Source organism: Phyllopteryx taeniolatus, chromosome 3, assembly GCF_024500385.1.
Source record: "Phyllopteryx taeniolatus isolate TA_2022b chromosome 3, UOR_Ptae_1.2, whole genome shotgun sequence".
Classification (NCBI taxonomy): Eukaryota; Metazoa; Chordata; class Actinopteri; order Syngnathiformes; family Syngnathidae; genus Phyllopteryx; species Phyllopteryx taeniolatus.
The window spans coordinates 7,729,713-7,748,373 of NC_084504.1; the positions used below are offsets into that span (position 1 = coordinate 7,729,713).

The 18,661-nt window shown below is 41.8% G+C and overlaps 1 protein-coding gene across 2 annotated transcripts in view; it reads right to left on the bottom strand.

Annotated features, from left to right (window-relative positions):
• Positions 1-18,070, bottom strand: part of unc5db (unc-5 netrin receptor Db) — a 212,070-nt gene extending 194,000 nt beyond the window's left edge. For both annotated transcript variants that reach the window (XM_061766757.1, XM_061766756.1), the window contains exon 1: positions 17,831-18,070. In XM_061766757.1, the coding sequence (XP_061622741.1) occupies positions 17,831-17,915 (85 nt within the window). In that variant the 5' untranslated portion in view covers positions 17,916-18,070. The remainder of the gene's footprint in view (positions 1-17,830) is intronic.
• Positions 18,071-18,661: the final 591 nt, after the last annotated feature.

Here is an 18,661-nt window from a genome sequence, read left to right on the forward strand (position 1 = left end):
TATTAATATTTACCACCAAAGCTTTAGAATATTATTGTTTACCTTCATCTAAAAAGTAGTAGTGGATTTGACAAAAAATAAAGTCCGTAAAATGCTTATTGAGGATTATCAAACAACAACTGAATCAACTGAACACTTTTACTGTAATTGATAAGAATATTAATCAACATTTAACATTTCAACCGCTTATATACTCACATCTTGGTGATGAAAAGTGTCACTCGTGTCACTCTTCACTTTATCTCCATACTTGGCTGACACGGAAAGCAGTGCTACTACTACTGGCAAGAGCATCATTATACAGTATTAAATTTTTTACAAGGCACGAAGTTAAATCAATCAATAAGTCCATATTCTACTGTGACTGAAGTTTTTTTCTTTTTAAAATTCAATAGGAAAATCAAGATATGTTCTTCATATCAATTCATTATAACACTTAGGCCTGGCCTACAGGAAAGAGTTGTTTATTTGTTGGCTGTATACAATGTTGTGTTGATCATACTATAGAATAATTCATTTATTGTGTTTAGTGCATAAAGCTGAAGATAAACCTCCTCCCGAAAAATCACATGCTAAATCGTATTTTCCCAAATTGTTCAGCCCTACACCTGACAAGTTTTAATTGGTTCCCACATCGTTAAAGCTTACCGGCTTCCCAGTGACAAGAACTGGCTAAGTGTGGCTAAAGGTTTGGCCACATAAACACGTGATGTTGTGGCTAACTACACACGAGTGCCTAGATTTTTATACTGTTTGCCCACATTGGCTAAGAAGTTACATGACTCAGTGTCAACCTGTCAATTGTTTTTTAATCCCAAATACTGTGGGAACATTGACTCAATCAGACATTGTGGCCAATGCAAGATGTTCGTAAAACATGCAGCAGCTTGAGGCCAAGGATCCAGTGCACGCCACGTTATTTCATAACTGCTATAAATTCTAACTTAGGCATAGGCAGGTGAAAAAGTCAAACACAAAAGCAACAAAAGAACCATTTTCCTTGGATGGTGTGTGGGCACAAACCATAGCAAATCAGTAAAAGAGGGAGCTTTGCCCACAAGGTTGAGATGAGTAAACATCAGTTTCCATAGAAGGAAAAGTAATCCACTGTAGTGCTGACCCTGGACAACTCTGAGATTGTATCAAAAGCCAAAAGGACTTTCAACAGAGAGCTTTTTAAGCATAAAAAAGAAAGCAGTGGGAGTAAGCCTCAGGCACACGGGGAACTGAGGAGTTACAGACGCTGCCCACTAAGACAAAGCAAAATGGAGCATAATTCAAATATATACTAAATGCTGTATGAGGTCTCAAGCAAAGATGACCTTATATGACATTATATGTCCGATAAGCAGTGACATGTTGTGAATGACCAGAAGATATTTAGAAGCACATGATGGGTTTTTCCATCATTTTCCACCTAAAAACGTGACAGCTGATAGCTGCAGCAGTTCCCTCATTTTCCTGTTCACAACTCTATCTTGACATATGCTGAAACTCATCACCGACACTGTAAGCTAACATCTGACGTCTCTGCTGTGGTGACAGGCTTCGAATAGCTTTTCACACTACCCTGAGTTTCACAATGGCCACGACTTTTGAAAGGCTGGTTCTGATTATTTGTCAAGCCAGGTTGATGCTTTCAATGAGTGACGGTACAGTATATGAGAGACATAGCCTTTCTAGTGCAAGAACAGACTGTCAAATGCAAATAGGCCATAAAAAAGAAAGGCAGTCAAAGTGCCTTTGAGAAGGAATTCAAAGCTGGGAGCTTCCTGAAATATTAAACTAAAAGTGGGATGTGCAGCATTTTAACACATTCATACACTGTAGTCAAATGTGAGCGACCATTAAACAACCGTGGTTGAAATGATTGGTGGCCTCTGTCACAGCCCACTGGTGCCAAATTTAAGATTACAGGTCTCATAAATTGCGTTGCTTGTCACCTTTCTGTGCAGTTTGTCATGTCTCTACTTAGAAATTACCTGACAGGACAAAAAAAAGGATTTTTTTTTTGTATTCATTAATCAACACTGTGACATTATGGGTAGCAATCTAATTTTAATACAGACTATATACTCACCAGCTATTTCATAAGAATAAGCAGGTACAAGAAATGTGACAAGCACTGTTTAAGAATTGTATCTTAACAAAGTTAATGCTTCGATTTTACTGAAAATGAATGAAATCACTAACTAGAAATGAATAAACGACTGTTACCTACTCAGTAACACATAAATACTCCTCCCCCGATTATTAATCAAATGCTGACTTCAATGGGTGTCATTAAAAAATATATAATACATATTTATAACTGGGCGGCACGGTGGCCGACTGGTTAGAGCGTCAGCCTCACAGTTCTGAGGTGCGGGGTTCAATCCCCGTCCCCGCCTGTGTGGAGTTTGCATGTTCTCCCCGTGCCTGCGTGGGTTTTCTCCGGGCACTCCGGTTTCCTCCCACATCCCAAAAACATGCATGAATTGGAGACTCTAAATTGCCCGTAGGCATGACTGTGAGTGCGAATGGTTGTTTGTTTCGATGTGCCCTGCGATTGGCTGGCAACCAGTTCAGGGTGTACCCCGCCTCCTGCCCGATGACAGCTGGGATAGGCTCCAGCACGCCCGCGACCCTAGTGAGGAGAAGCGGCTCAGAGAATGGATGGATGGATATTTATAACTGTGTGATAGCTAGCAGTGTTTTAGAAATGCATTGCATAATATTGAGAGCAAGTTCAACAAATTGATTTTAGCTACATTAGTGGGAGACAACATTAGAAATACCTCATAGTAAGAGGCAGTGCAGTTCTACACCACTGAAAAATGCATTGTTGAATTAAGATGCACAATATGAAACTGAGGTTTGTTTCTGTAAATTCAAGATTTTGATACAGCATCATCGGCTCTCATAAAATGTGTACGTAAAGTGTCAATCTTTGAGTATATTCAGACATACAGCAAGCCCCAGGGGAAAAAGGAACTGCACTCATCAACATGATTTCAAAATATTCGGGTTACAGAATTTAAAGTGTTGATGCAGAACCGTAATGCAGTGGCTTAAACCAATCAAAAATAACAAAGACTTTATGCGCACAAACAGTATATCCTGCTCATGGACTGAGCAGAGAAGAGTCTGATCTCATTATTGTCATACGTGGGGCATCTGACACGAACAGAAGGTCAAACGTTATAATGAGATATGTGTAAACAGCGAGAGGCTTCCCTACTGTGTCTACAAGCAAATCAAAATATTCAGAGCCAGATCAAGTGTCCTTTTGTATTTGATGGCCTAATTAAAAAGGTGACAAAGAATAGGATTGACCAGACCACCGGTTGACCCACCCAACTTACCACCACTACCACCATCTCCCACAACTGCTCCAAATATCTACCTAAACGATGAAAATGAGTTGCAAAATCAGAACAGTACTACAGACTTGGCATTTCCAAAGGCATCGTACATTCACAATGCGTCGACCAAAACATAAGATTCACTGATCGCACGTCCTTCAAATGTTTGTCTGACTGTCTGGATTCTGCAAACACAAACACACAGAAATTCAATCAAGGCCCGTTTTTCACATAAGAATTATTTTTGTACTAGCAGAATGGAAAATTACATTTTCTTAAGAATAAATGGATACAAATAATAATATAATAATATAGAGTGGATACAGTTTATAAACATAGCCCTGTCTGTTTTCATATAAGAAGTGATTTTTGGCTTCTTCTTGTCAGGGGTCGCCACAATGAGTCACTCGCATGGTTTGTTTGGCACTGTTTTTTCCACCAGATGCCCTACCTGTTGAGTAGAATCCACACGTTAATAAATCACTTTTCCTGGCCATATAAATAAATAAAATAGCACCAAATTACTAGGAATGCACAATAGCTATCGGAGTGATAACTATCAGCCCGATATTGGGGGGAAAAAAATGAAATCACACTTATCGGTCCGATACCCAAAAAAACTGGACTGATAACGACAGCCATATCATTCAATGGTGCACTGGTCGCCACTCGCCAGCCTGTTGCATTAGCTCCTTACAGTCATAGATATTATGACCAAAATTCTTCACCTACTATACTAAAAATACTCAATATCTGCACAGTTATATGCAGGTGGCACGGTGAGCGACTGGTTAGCACATCTGCCTCACAGTTCTGAGGACCCGGGTTCAAATCCGGTCTCGCCTGTGTGGAGTTCGCATGTTCTCCCCATGCCTGCGTGGGTTTTCTCCGGGTACTCCGGCTCCCTACCACATTCCAAAAACATGCATGCTAGGTTAATTGAAGACTCATAATTGCCCGTAGGTGTAAATGTGAGTGTGAAAGATTGTTGGTTTTCTAATCCCAAACTAGTTGAAAGGTCAGTTGAATAATTATTTCTAGCTACAGGAGAAAAAAATGTCTACATTTTTTTGTGCCCAATAATAATTGAAGTGGTAAAGTCTGAGACTCAGGCCATTCTATTTTCATCCTGTTTTCATGTTCTCCTTTTGTTTGTTTCAGGTACTTCAGTTACCTCCGATATCCCAAAAGCATGCATGTTAGATTGATTAAATATTCTAAATTGTCCATAGGTGTGAGTGACAGTGAATTGTTGTTTATCTATAAGTGCCCTGCGACTGACTGGCAACCAGGCACCCTACCACTTGCCCAAAGTCAACAGGGACTGGTTCCAGCTCACCTGCGACTGTAATAAAAACAAGTTATGTGAACCACTGCATTACCAATGCGGGCTAGAGAATTGAAACAGACTGTTAATTTAAAATAGTGTTAACACCACATTAGGCGAATTTTAAACTCAGTTGCAGACATCATTAATACTTTGTTCATAGATTGGTGGATTTTTAAAAAGCATTGTGTATATTATTTGCTTCTGCCTTGCTTAGTGCCCGAAATACTTTCATTCATCTTAATGACCGCTTATCCTCACTAGGGTAGCAGGCATGCTGGAACCTATCCCAGCTATCTTTGGGTGAGCGGTGGGGTACACCCTGAACTGATCGCCAGCCAATCGCAGGGCACATATAAATGACCATTCGAATTCGGAGAAAACCCACGCAAGCATGGGGAGAACATGCAAACTCCACACGGGTGAGGCCAGATTTTAACCCGGGTTCTCAGAACTGTGAGGCAGGTGTGCTAACCAGTCTCCACCGTGCCGCTCAAAACACAGGGTGATTCAAAAAGAATACGTCAAAATCATTACGCATTAAGTAAAGGCATTGTAATGGACTGAATCAGTGGTCATTTGATAGGGGAGTTATCCAAGTTTGATTGGGTGTAAACATCACTGCTGTGGTGACGTACTCCTCTGACGCCGTTCAATTGTCAAAAAAGTAAGTTTTTTTGACACCCAAAGTGGTTGACTCCTCAGCAGCGTTTTGTGTGCTTGAGTTTACGAAAAAAATTCTCACAGTGCAGCGTGCTTTTAAACTTTTTCTTGTGAGGGTATGTTAAAGACAAAGTTTATGTTCCACCACTTCCAGCAAATATCAACATGAAAGATCAATACGGTGGAATGCGACACCCTGAGGCGCGTTTGGGAAGAATTCTCATATCGGCTTGATGTTGTCCGTGCTGCCGGTGGTGGCCACATTGAGCACTTGTAAAACATGAAATAAAAAATGTAAGGTATGTACAACGTATGTGTCCAAGCTGGAGTTTTCTATTGTTTTTCGTTTTTGAAATATTGCGTGCTGATTTTGGCGCATTCTTTTTGAATCACGCTGTACTTTCATTTTTCAAAACATCGACGTGCTTTGAAATTGTGTGAGTCTATGTGCAACTACAGCAAGGCCAAACATGAAGACAAGGTGACATAGAGCTGGCCAGCTTTCTAATGATTAGTACACCTGACTACAGCTAGTCCTGTGCACACAAACACAAAAATATTTCTTTATTATCGAGCTGAGAAGGTAGAAGGGCCGACCACAATACAAACCAAAACAAAGCCCTATTATACTCAGTATTATTCAAAGAAACCACAAAGTTTTTACAAACACAAACCTAAATACTTGATGATTAATGAATTTCTGGAACAATGTTTTTAGGTGTGCTGATGTCATGAATACCTTTGTTGTCTCACATGTAAGAAATGATACAGTGACTCATTCATAGTGTTTTGGTTCCCTCGGTTAACTGTCATGCAGTCAGCGTGAGATCTTTTCCCGCTCAGTGACTTTGTCAGTGTGAATGGTTGATTGTATCTACTGTATGTAACTTGTAATTGATTAGGATAGGTCCAGGTTGTAGTCAGCTCAAAGACAGCGAGAACAGAATACATTTTACAAAAAATGCATGGATGATATGCTGTGTTGCGCCGAACAACAAATTTGTCGCAAATGATCCCTCACTAGGTGCAATTGGACGTACTCATAAAAAAGGAAAAAAACAGTCGTAAAGGAAATGATGATGAAGTCTATTCTTGGTCTAAAAAAGATAACTCACTGGTGATTGCATTGGTCTTATACAAAAAACTAACCCTGAGATCAACCCCATCAATCACCTGTCAGCATTATACAGTGCAGATATACACTACTACAAAGTACAAACACAATAATAAACCTATTGTTAATGTAGACAGTATTATTCAAAAGTAAACATGCATATATATGCATCAGTCATAAAAACATGTTATTCCATATTTGTAAAATAAGCTCATGTTAGATCCTATTGCACTTTATTACAACACTTTATGCCAACCTATGGTCAAAAAAAAAAAAAAAAAAAAAGCACAGGCCAATGACTAACAACTACCCACAAGCAAGGCCATGAGTCCCTCCATATAGGGTAGGACACAGCAAGCTGGAACTGGAGCTGGACAGTCCATCCATCACAACATGTCCTGAAGCACTGTTCTGTCCCAGTGGGTGTGCTAGTGCACCATGGATGAAGGCAGGACATGTTTGAACAGCTATCCCAAGGCCATGAGACTGGGTACAGTAACAGCGGGAGAACCATTTGGTTTGGGATACTGTACATTAGGGATGAACAAGTTATACCAGTGATCTATTTAATAGACATCGTATACAAATGAAACCAGCTTTGATAAATGCTAACAGAGCCAAAATCAATAAACACCTGTGATTGCTAGTCAAATCTCAATTGCCAAAATGAGGCTGAGCGGGTAAAGAGAATTGCTACAAATGCTTTTCTTATGGAACCAGAATACACTCATTTTCAAGTTACAAATAGGAGATTCAAAAGAAAAATTCCAGTCATTCAAAAGGCCATTTTCTTGAGATGGTCTTAGACAGATTGCACCCATGACCGATACATCAAGAAGACATGTTCTTTGATAACAATATTGAATTGTCACTGGCTTGATAAGAGACGGACCCTTACATTTCTATTAAAAGAAAGCAAAGACCTAGATGATATCAAATAAACTGCACAAAATGAAAATGCATAAGTGTGTGGTTAAGACTGTATGTATGTAACTGATGGCACACTTTCTCACAGGCCTTATGGCAATGAGAAAGGGGGGCTAAAGGGTTGCCTATGATAAACTGGCCTAATAAAAAACAGCATCTGGTACATTTGTCTGTAACCACAGATCCATCCATCCATGCATTTTCTACCGCTTATCTGAGGTCGGGTCGCGGGGGCAGTAGGTTTAGCAGGGACGCGCCTAGACTAGCCTCTCCCCAGCCAGTTCATTAAGCTCTTCCGGGGGAATGCCGAGGCGTTCCCAGGCCAGCCGAAAGATGTAGTCTCTCCAGCGTGTCCTGGGTCGTCCCCGGGGTCTCCGGGGTCTCCTGCCCGGAACACCTCACCCGGGAGGCGTCCGGGACGCATCCGAATCAGATGCCCAGCCACCTCATCTGGCTCCTCTCGATGCGGAGGAACAGCGGCTCTACTCTGAGATTGTCCCGGATGACCGAGCTTCTCACCCTATCTCTAAGGGAGAGCCTGGACACCCTACGGAGGAAACTCATTTCGGCTGCTTGTATCCGGGATCTTGTTCTTTCGGTCACGACCCACAGCTTGTGACCATAGGTGAGGGTAGGAACGTAGATGGACCGGTAAATTGATAGCTTCACCTTTCGGCTGAGCTCCTTCTTTACCACAACGGACTAATACAAAGTCCGCATCACTGCAGACATTGCACCGATCCGCCTGTCAATCTCCTTTTCCATTCTTCCCTCACTCGTGAACAAGACCCCAAGATACTTGAACTCCTCCACTTGGGGCAGGATCTCATCCCCGACGTGGAGAGGGCACGCCACCCTTTTCCGACTGAGGACCATGGTCTCAGATTTGGAGGTGCTGATTCTCATCCCAGCCGCTTCACACTCAGCTGCGAACTGCTACAGTGAGAGTTGGAGATCACGGCTTGATGAAGCCAACAGAACCACATAATCTGCAAAAAGCAGAGATGCAATACTGAGGCCAACAAACCGGACCCCCTCTACGCTTCGGCTGCGCTTTGAAATTCTGTCCATAAAAGTTATGAACAGAATCGGTGACTTGGCGGAGTCCAGCCCTCACAGGAAACGAGTCCGACTTACTGCCGGATATGTGGACCAAACTCTGACACCGGTCGTGCAGGGACCGAACAGCCCGTATCAGGGGGTTTGGTAACCCATACTCCCGAAGCACCCCCCACAGGACACACTGAGGGACACGGTCGAACGGCTTCTCCAAGTCCACAAAACACATGTAGACTGGCTGGGTGAACTCCCATGCACCCTCGAGGACCCTGCAGAGGGTGTAGAGCTGGTCCACTGTTCCACGGCCAAGACGAAAACCACACTGCTCCTCCTGAATCTGAGATTCGACTTCCCGACGGACCCTCCTCTCCAGCACCCGTAAATAGACCTTACAAGGGAGGCTGCGGAGTGTGATCCCCCTGGAGTTGGAACACACCCACCGGGCCCCCTTCTTAAAAAGGGGGACCACCACCCCAGTCTGCCAATCCAGAGGCACTGTCCCAGATGTCCACGCGATGTTGCAGAGGCGTGTCAACCAGGACAGCCCCACAACATCCAGAGCCTTTAGGAACTCCGGGCGAATCTCATCCACTGAGGAGCTTTTTAACCACCTCAACCCCAGAGATAGGAGAGCCTGCCTCAGAGAACCCATACTCTGCTTCCTCATGGGAAGGCATGCCGGTGAAATTGAGGAGGTCTTCTATTCTCCCCACCGACTCACAACGTCCCGAGTCGAGGTCATCAGCGCCCCACTATACACAGTGTTGATGGTGTGCTGCATCCCCCTCCTGAGATGCCGGATGGTGGACTAGAATTTCCTCGAAGCCTTCCTTTCTCCATGGCCTCACCGAACTCCTCCCATACCCAAGTTTTTGCTTCAGCGACCACCAAAGCTGCATTCCGCTTGTTTTTCTTCTGCTGAAACTGGTGCCTTAGTCAATTATAAACATTTAGAAACACAAGTCAGTGTTACCACAAAACCTATAGACTTTTGCTCCAAAGCAAAGAAATAGATATAACAATCAGGAAAAGCCTACTAAAACATCTGAACTTTATTTGGGATTATTTAGGCACTTTAAATGGTGGCAAATACATTCTAAATGCCATTTAACACAAGTCTGAATATGATTGGTTAATTCTGAATTTAGACACATTCCAGTTTTAAGAGGGTGTGCAACCATATTACTTCAGTTGTTTACTTCCAACAATTGAGTTGAACAGATTTTATGTCACATTAATGATGGAAAAAGTGTTTTATTCATCTTGGTCTCGTTTTTTTTTTTTTACATCACAAAAGCCAAGCATTTGAACAGGGGTGTGTAGATGTTTTAAATCCACTGAAAGCAACGCGACCAGAAGACGCAAATGATCTCCAGGAGGGCTCAGTGTTGACTATATTAAGACTCTTAGGCAGGAAATTGATTATTTCAGTCATTGAGATGTAAAGGATACAGCCTTAACATGGCAAAGACATAACTCAGACTGTACAAGACCAGTCCCCGAATAAATGCAATCCCACATTACAACTAGCCCAATATGAAAGAGGGCTCTACTTTTATTACTATCATTATTACTGTATATCATTTCGGAATGGATGACCATTTGGTTTAATTTAAATGTAAATCTGGGCAATGATTTGCGCACATTGTCACAAAGACAGCCTGCTGATGATTATTCATTCTGCCAACAGTATGGACATCATAGCAACCCTTTCACTTTCTATTTTACTGCGCTGGGAAATACAGTAACTGCTCAATGCAGCTGTTGTCTTGTCTTTATCAAAGCTGAACTCGGAAAAAAAACACCTTTTTGTCTACTGCCATTTGAACCTGAATAAAAAAAGAAACAAGAGCTATACAATATCCTGTGCTGTATGCCAAATAGATAATAATAACAGAACATTTATAGTACCTTGTGGTGATGTCAATTGTGAACTTTCGTAAAATCTGATGCAGGAACAAACATTATATTTTCTTTCAAAGCCTGTTACAAAACTGAAAAGGTCCACTAATTCTACAGGGCAAATTTTTTTAATCACGTTATGCAGTTCCCTCTAGTATAACATATTTGCAATACTTTGCAATGCATTACTACCAGTTCCTAGTGATTTGAATAATCCTTCATCAAATATGAACTCATCCCTATCCCTCTACCTAAATGTTTTTCTTACTCTGTACACAAAACTAAGCCTTTACTAAATCAAACATGCATAAACTAACATAAAACTAACAAATATGTCCACCTGCAAACAAATCAAACCTTTTGACCTGTTTCTACTGCATTCTCCGACCAAATTGTACAAAACCTTTAAAAAGCCTTTCCATGTTTCCTTGTGTTACACAGGAGGAGCCCCATTTGTGACTCATTGCATGCAAACATCACCATTGATCTTTAAGAGCTTAAGTCTCACCCAAGCTTGGCAAGTCCCATTACAGCCAAGATGCTATGTTCATAAAGGGTGAGGAAAACGTTTGTATGACAGTTTGAAAATGGCATATTGCGACGACAGACCAAAATGATCACGCTTGCTAAATGCAATGCTGAAACAAAAATGCATTGTGTGTGTGTGTGTGTGTTGGTATGAAAAGTATTCAGATCCCCTTAAATGTTTCACTCCTTGTTATATTGCAGCCATTTGCAGCCATTTGCTAAAGTCATTTAAGTTCATTTTTTTCCTCATTCATGTACACACAGCACCCCATATTGACAGAAAAAAACTGAATTGTTGAAATGTTTGCAAATTTATTCAAAAAGAAAAACTGAAATATCACACAGCCAAAAGTATTCATACCCTTTGCTGTGACACTCATATATTTAACTCAGTTGCTGTCCATTTCTTCTGCTCATCCTTGAGATGGTTCTACACATTCATTGGAGTCCAGCTGTGTTTGATTATACTGAGTGGACTTGATTAGGAAAGGCACACACCTGTCTATATAAGACCTTACGGCTCACAGTGCATGTCAGAGCAAATGAGAATCATGAGGTCAGAGGAACTGCCTGAAGAGCTCAGAGACAGAATTGTGGCAAGGTGGAGATCTGGCCAAGATTACAAAAAAGATTATGCTGCACTTAATGTTCCTAAGAGCACAGTGGCCTCCATACTCCTTAAATCGAAGACATTTGGGACAACCAGAACCCTTCCTAGAGCTGGCCGTCCGGCCAAACTAAGAAGGGTTCTGGTGAGTGAGGTAAAGAAGTACCCAAAGATCACTGTGGCTGAGCTCCAGAGATGCAGTCGGGAGATGGGAGAAAGTTCTAGAAAGTCAACCATCACTTCAGCCCTCCACCAGTCAGGGCTTTATGGCAGAATGGCTCGATGGAAGCCTCTCTTCAGTGTAAGACACATGAAAGCCCGCAGGGAGTTAGCTAAAAAAACACCTGAACGACTCGATGATGGTGAGAAATAAGATTATCCGGTCTGATGAGACCCAGATAGAATTTTGTGGCCTTAATTCCAAGTGGTATGTGTGGAGAAAACCAGGCACTGCTCATCACCTGTCCAATGCAGTCAAAACAGTGAAGCATGGTGGTGGCAGCATGCTGTGGGTGTGTTTTTCAGCTGCAGGGACAGGACGAGTGGTTGCAATCGAAGGAAAGAGGAATGCGGCCAAGTACAGGGATATCCTGGACGAAAACCTTCTTCATACTGCTCAGGACACAATCACAGGGCCTATACAAACAAACAAGCTTTTACACTTTCACACCAATTGACAATTTAGACTTTTCAATTAACCCAACATGCATGTACCCTGTACAACCCAAGCAAATACAGGGACAGCATACAAACTCCACACTGAAAAAATCAAAATCCTGACCAAATGTTCCACCATTCCACCCCAGTGTCCATCCATCCATCCATTTTCTGAGCCGCTTCTCCTCACAAGGGTCGCGGGCGTGCTGGAGCCTATCCCAGCTATCATCGGGCAGGAGGCGGGGTACTGGCAACTGGTTGCCAGCCAATCGCAGAGCACATACAAACAAACAACCATTCGCACTCACATGCACACCTACAGGCAATTTAGAGTTGTCATTTAACCTACCATGCATGTTTTTGGGATCTGGGAGGAAACTGGAATGCCCGGAGAAAACCCACGCAGGCACGGGGAGAACATGCAAACTCCACACAGGCGGGGCCGGGGATTGAACCCCGGTCCTCAGAACTGTGAGGCAGACGCTCTAACCAGTCGTCCACCATCCCACCCCACCCCAGTGTAAGAAAATTAATTTAAAATATCCATGTCTCTTGGTAGAAGCTTTTATGACGAGACTCAAAAACTGATCCATGACCGGACAAACCAACATTTCAAAGCATTAACTTCCTTGGTGGAGGTAACTGATGCACTAGACTGGAACCATCCAGCCAGCAACCTTTAGAAGAGTGACCATTGAATAATTGGACTGCATTGTGTGTGTGTGTGTGTGTGTGTGTGTGTGTGACGGTATTTATCCAGCCTTAATTGTTCTGCCACAAAGCTGGTCCACATTTAATTTAAATTTAACATGACCAGGTATGTACAAATAATTATCTGCAGACTTAATGGTTGTTGGACATAGATTTTCAACCTTTCCTTATGTCTTTTTTGAGGACGGATGGTGAAGTTATTGGGTAGTAAATAAAAGGGGAAATAGGAATACCATGTTATATATTTTTATCACTAGTACAGAGGTCTCTGGGGCCATGGGCAACCATTGAATGTCAAACAACAGAAGCCTTATTATTCACAGGAAGTAAAAAAAAAATTCTGGATTTGTCCAATCACAATAAAAGTTGCTGAAAAACAAAGTGACATTCGGTCTGTGTTGACATTGTTACAGCTCGCTCAGATTATATCCAATTTACGACTAGAGGAGTGGAAAATATTGTTTATTTTCTTGTTTTTATGTTGCATTTCAAATGTGTCTGAATACAAATAGCTCAAAGTTGCCTTTTTATATGTATTTTCCTTTCCTTTTTATGGACGATGATTTGAGTATCTGTTCCATTTGAGATGGCATGTTTAGGGCTGATATTGATTTTCATACAAGACGCAAGTAAAACATTCACAGCAGCACGACTGTCTTGGTCTCGTATTTCCTTCACCATTCTCCTGTGACATAAAATGGTTTAATGACTATCGTGATACGGAGTCACGATAGCATGATGATAAATGATCAACTCTGCGGCAGCGAGAGGACTGCCTGCCTGAAGATGTGTCCTGCTGTTTCAACAAATTAAAACATCAAACTGGGACACAAGGGAACAAAGACAGTCAGGGTTTGGATTAGTGTAGGGGTAACCAATATATTGTACACTCTTCACAATGTACACTGTAGTTCAGGGTCACAGGGTTGATTATTTGACATCAAGGTAACTGATTGTACCTTATTAGGCCCCGAAAGGTATATGTATGTAACATTGTTTTTAACCCAAGTGACAAACCATCGTATGTCTAAATGTTACAATCACTTACTTTTTTCTATGAGGATAAAGTCTGATAGTAATCCTGCATTTGGATTGTATTAGAAAATAAAATTGCCAGGAGGAGTTTTATCTACAAGGTTTAATGGAAATCAGTTTTGTACACCCCACAGTGAGGCTAGGTTCTTTGTTTTTGCTGTAGACTGAAAACATTTGGTTTTGACATCAACAGGTTATAAAAAATCCAACTTTAACAAGATGGGATGCTGGAAATGAAAGCAAGGTATATAATGCTTTTTGCGCAGTTCTGAAGGTCTTGCCTGTTGTCACATGTAGCAATAAACCTGTATTTTAAGTAGGACTGCTGATCCATCCATCCATCTATTTTCTGTACCACTCACTAGGGTCGCGGGCATGTTGGAGCCTATCCCAGCTATCTTCGGGTGAGAGACGGGTTACACCCTGAACTGGTCGTCAGCCAATCGCAGGGCACATAGAAACAAACAACCATTTGCACTCACATTCACACCTACGGGCAATTTAGAGTCTTCAATCAACCTACTATGCATGTTTTTGGAATGTGGGAGGAAACCGGAGTACCCTGAGAAAATGCACGCAGGGATCCGAACTGTGAGACAGATCTGCTAACCAGTCGTCCACCATGCAGGACTGCTGATTGTCTCTTTAATTTATCTTTCTTTTTAATTGGAAGAAGGCTAATCTTCTTCTGTCTCATCATTTGGCCTTTTCCACTTTCTGAAGAAGCTCTCAACAGCTTTTTTTTTTTTTAATAATTTTTGCTAGCTTGTGGGCTTACTTTTTCACTATCGTATCATGCGACCAAGACGAGCAGCTTATCATATGTACAGAGGCAAATTATACTTCTTTTAGACTACCAAATGTCCCAATGGCTCGATGGGGTTTTAGTCTGGATATGGAATGTCTAAAAACTTCCTGATGAACTTGTTTTCAGCTTTAGGGTTAGGGTCAATGAAGATTAGTGAGCCCCTCCCGGAAGAAGCCATGCCAGCCCAAGCCATGACTTTTACAGATGCAATGTGTTAGGGAACATGGGCACATCCCCTTTTTATTCAAAGCTTATGCCTTTCCATCGTAAGCGTAAAGGTTAATCTTTGAGTCAGTCTATAAAACCTTGTCCCAGATTTATTTTAGGTTTGTCTCTGTTCTTTTTGGGTAAATTCCAGTCTGACTTCGGTATTTATTTTGCCAATGCGTGGTTTGAATCTTCTAGTCCTCTATTTGCTCTTCTCGTGTCGTATCTGTACTTTTGTTCATGTTCTTGACCATCACTCCTTCCCTCTGGACGTCGCTGCTTTACTAACAGTTGTTTTAGGGCAGACCTGGACAAAGCTGCTACAGCCGACCAGTCCACATTCTTTGACCAAACCTCACAGTCTCTCTGAAGTCAATATAAAAGGCAAATTATACAGTGCTATTATTTTGAGGTGGCACGGTGGACGACTGGTTAGAGCGTCAGCCTCACAGTTCTAAGGACCGGGGTTCAATCCCTGGCCCCGACTGTGTGGAGTTTGCATGTTCTCCCCGTGCCTGCGTGGGTTTTCTCCGGGCACTCCGGTTTCCTCCCACATCCCAAAAACATGCATGAATTGGAGACTCTAAATTGCCCGTAGGTGTGAATGTGAGTGCGAATGGTTGTTTGTTTGTATGTGCTGGCAACCAGTTCAGGGTGTACCCCGCCTCCTGCCCGATGATAGCTGGGATAGGCTCCAGCACGCCCGCGACCCTAGTGAGGAGAAGCGGCTCAGAAAATGGATGGATGGATGGATGGATGGATATTATTTTGAAAGTGGCGCTTTTTATTTTGATGTAAACTGCGTGTGTGGTAAACGAGAGCAAGAACAGCACTTGTGTCTTCAGTGTTACCAATTTAGGCCTTGATTGTAAAAAAAAAAAAAAAAAGAATTCTGCATGATGGAGGGAAGAGGTACGCTGATAATATTCGGGTTTACATGGAGACCTTTTTGTCATTCTGATTGAAGATCTGTGACATGATCTATTCCGACCGGGTGTGCACATGATGTGCACTACATTTAATCAGAACAGCCGTGTGACATGCTCACTTCATTGTGAATGTCATGTCATTTATCAATATGGAGGTCCGTCGTCTATTCTTCACAGTAGTTGGGATTGTTTTCATGTTTATTTTAAAAAACGCTTGATTAAAAACAACTTGTAAGTAGTTAAAAACAAGATCTCCGTCGCATATGAGCTCAGTTGGGAGCCTCCATATTTACGCCGTGCGTGAAAGATGACATTACCGTGCATTTGCGTCAAGACAAAGCATGCACAGACAGAGCATTTCCTGGCTCTATTCTGAACGACGGCGAAAATTTACTTGGGATGAGTTTGGCAAAAGGAATATTCCACCCATGTGAAACCGAATGAAATTGCATTCGGATTTAGTCTGTTTATTCGGATTGAGGTATTTATATATAAATGGATATGGCAGGGCGGAACGGTGGGCGACTGGTTAGCGCATCCGCCTCACAGTTCTGAGGATCCGGGACCTCACCTGTATGGAGTTTGAATGTTCTCCCCGTGCCTGTGTGGGTTTTCTCCGGGTACTCCGGTTTCCTCCCACATCCCAAAAACATGCATGCTAGGTTAAGTGAAGACTCTAAATTGTCTATAGATGTGAATGTGAGTGCACATGGTTGTTTGTTTACATGTGCCCTGTGATTGACTGGCAACCTGTTCAGGGTTTACCCCGTCTATCGCCCAGAGTTAGCTGGGATAGGCTCCAGCACGCCTGCAACCCTAGTGAGGAGAAGGGTTGTAGAAAATGGATGGATGGATGGATGGATGGATGGCTATGGCAAATGTTTGTGTAATGGTTCTGACTGATTTTCCATCTTCACTTCACAATTGCTTTGTTTTGACCCATAGACAATTCTATTTTTTTCATGTTGGTTACACCTCTAACAAGTATTAATCTCGTCTCCATTGGAAAAAAACAAATCTGACATTGAGTGTTGACATTCAGCAACATTCAGCATTTGTTTGATTGACCAATGCAAGAGGACACCTGACAAACAAAACAAAGCTGTCAGTCCGGTACTTTATCTCACAAGATAAATGGGGGGGTTCAAACAAAGGGTGATTTCTTTTAAGTTATATGTCTGGGCCAGAGGTAAATAAAATCTGAAATGTTGACCTTTTGTCTCATATTCATCTTTTTATGGCAAACCCAAATGTTTTCAGTTGACTGCGAGGGGAAACAAAAGGTATTGTGATATTGTAATTAGTGAGGACTTTTCCAATATTTTTAGAAAAAAAAAAACAGCTGAAAACCAATTGGGAAATTGCAGTCAAAAGCAAACAGCCAGCCTTCTGTTACCCCATCGAATAACAGGGAACCCGTTTCTTGATTGGTGTATTTATATATATATATATATATATATATATATATATATATATATATATATATATATATATATACATATATATATATGTATAATGTTGTTGAACTAACATTAATTCTAGTAAATCGGCCCGAAATGAACCGGCATGCCTGTTGCACAACGTGCAGCGCGGACAGAATGATGGATGTATTGAAGATAGAAGAACTCGGTAAATGAGAAAAAGAAATTACAACAATAGAAAATTAATATGGCTACAATTCAAAGCTAGAGTGTGGAGAACATAAATAGTGTTCTAACTTCACTTTACCGTGTTAGTTATGGCGTGATGGCCAATCAATAGCATAAACTCTGCTGCGCATCAGGACACAAACTCAAACTGGTACTCAAAGAGCCTGAATAAAGAGGGTGAGAGACATAATCTTCCTGGAAAATTTGATGTGCATTGTTATATTTGCAGCATCCCGCGTCTTAACATATTTTGCATACATGTAATGGTGCGTAATCACATAAATGCCACAAACGGGAGGATGGTTCTTCAAAAAAAAGTCACCCGAAGTGCCCATGCAAGTGCCTATAAGAAATCCTTCTTACCTTTGGAGATGACGGATGACGTGCAATAAACACAAAGTAGAAGAGCCGCAGTATAAACGTTGCGTCCTTTATTCAGCGCACCCATACCGACGCGGGGTGGTCCACAGTTCGGCGAGTGATGATAAATGATCAACTCCGTCCGTTCCGTCTGTAAAGCCGGCAAGTGTCGCCTTTGTGGTGCTGAGAGAAAAGAAATGAGCGTAAGGGCTGAACAGCTGCAGGAAAGAGAAAAAGCATCTTCTCCTCTCTTTGGCTGCGTGTTTGTGCGTAGCGACTCCGCGTGCGCTTGAAGTTCCTCCCCTAAGCAGGCTTCACCATCCAGGATCCCGCCTCACGCTCAACCAATGGCATCTAAGAGAGACAGAGAGGAGGAGACCGCATGACAAGTGGACCTCATCAATAACCCATCACAGAGTACACCGTTTGGGGAACGTGACTCAGCAATGACTAATTACTTCATTCATAATACAGAAGAAATGTTGTTATCTTGGCTTACATTCAAGATCAACACCAAGTTCTGTAACGTACTGTTCACAAAGACATTGAATGCATTTGTTAAAATGATCACGATATTGTTCCATTAAAAAAAAATAAAAAAAATCCTGTCGATAGACCTGTTCACAATGCTTGGTAACAATCAGCGCCAGGGTGGAAAACCGCGAGTGACCTGAAGTGAAAATGATGACCAAAAACTTGTTTGGGGAGCACAAGCGGATATTTCTTTTTTTTTTTTTTTTTTTTCAATTTAAAAAACAAACAAACTGCTTTTATTGTGTTTTTCGTTGTTGTTGCAACTTTTGGCTTGTCCCACCATGGGTCACAGCGATCACT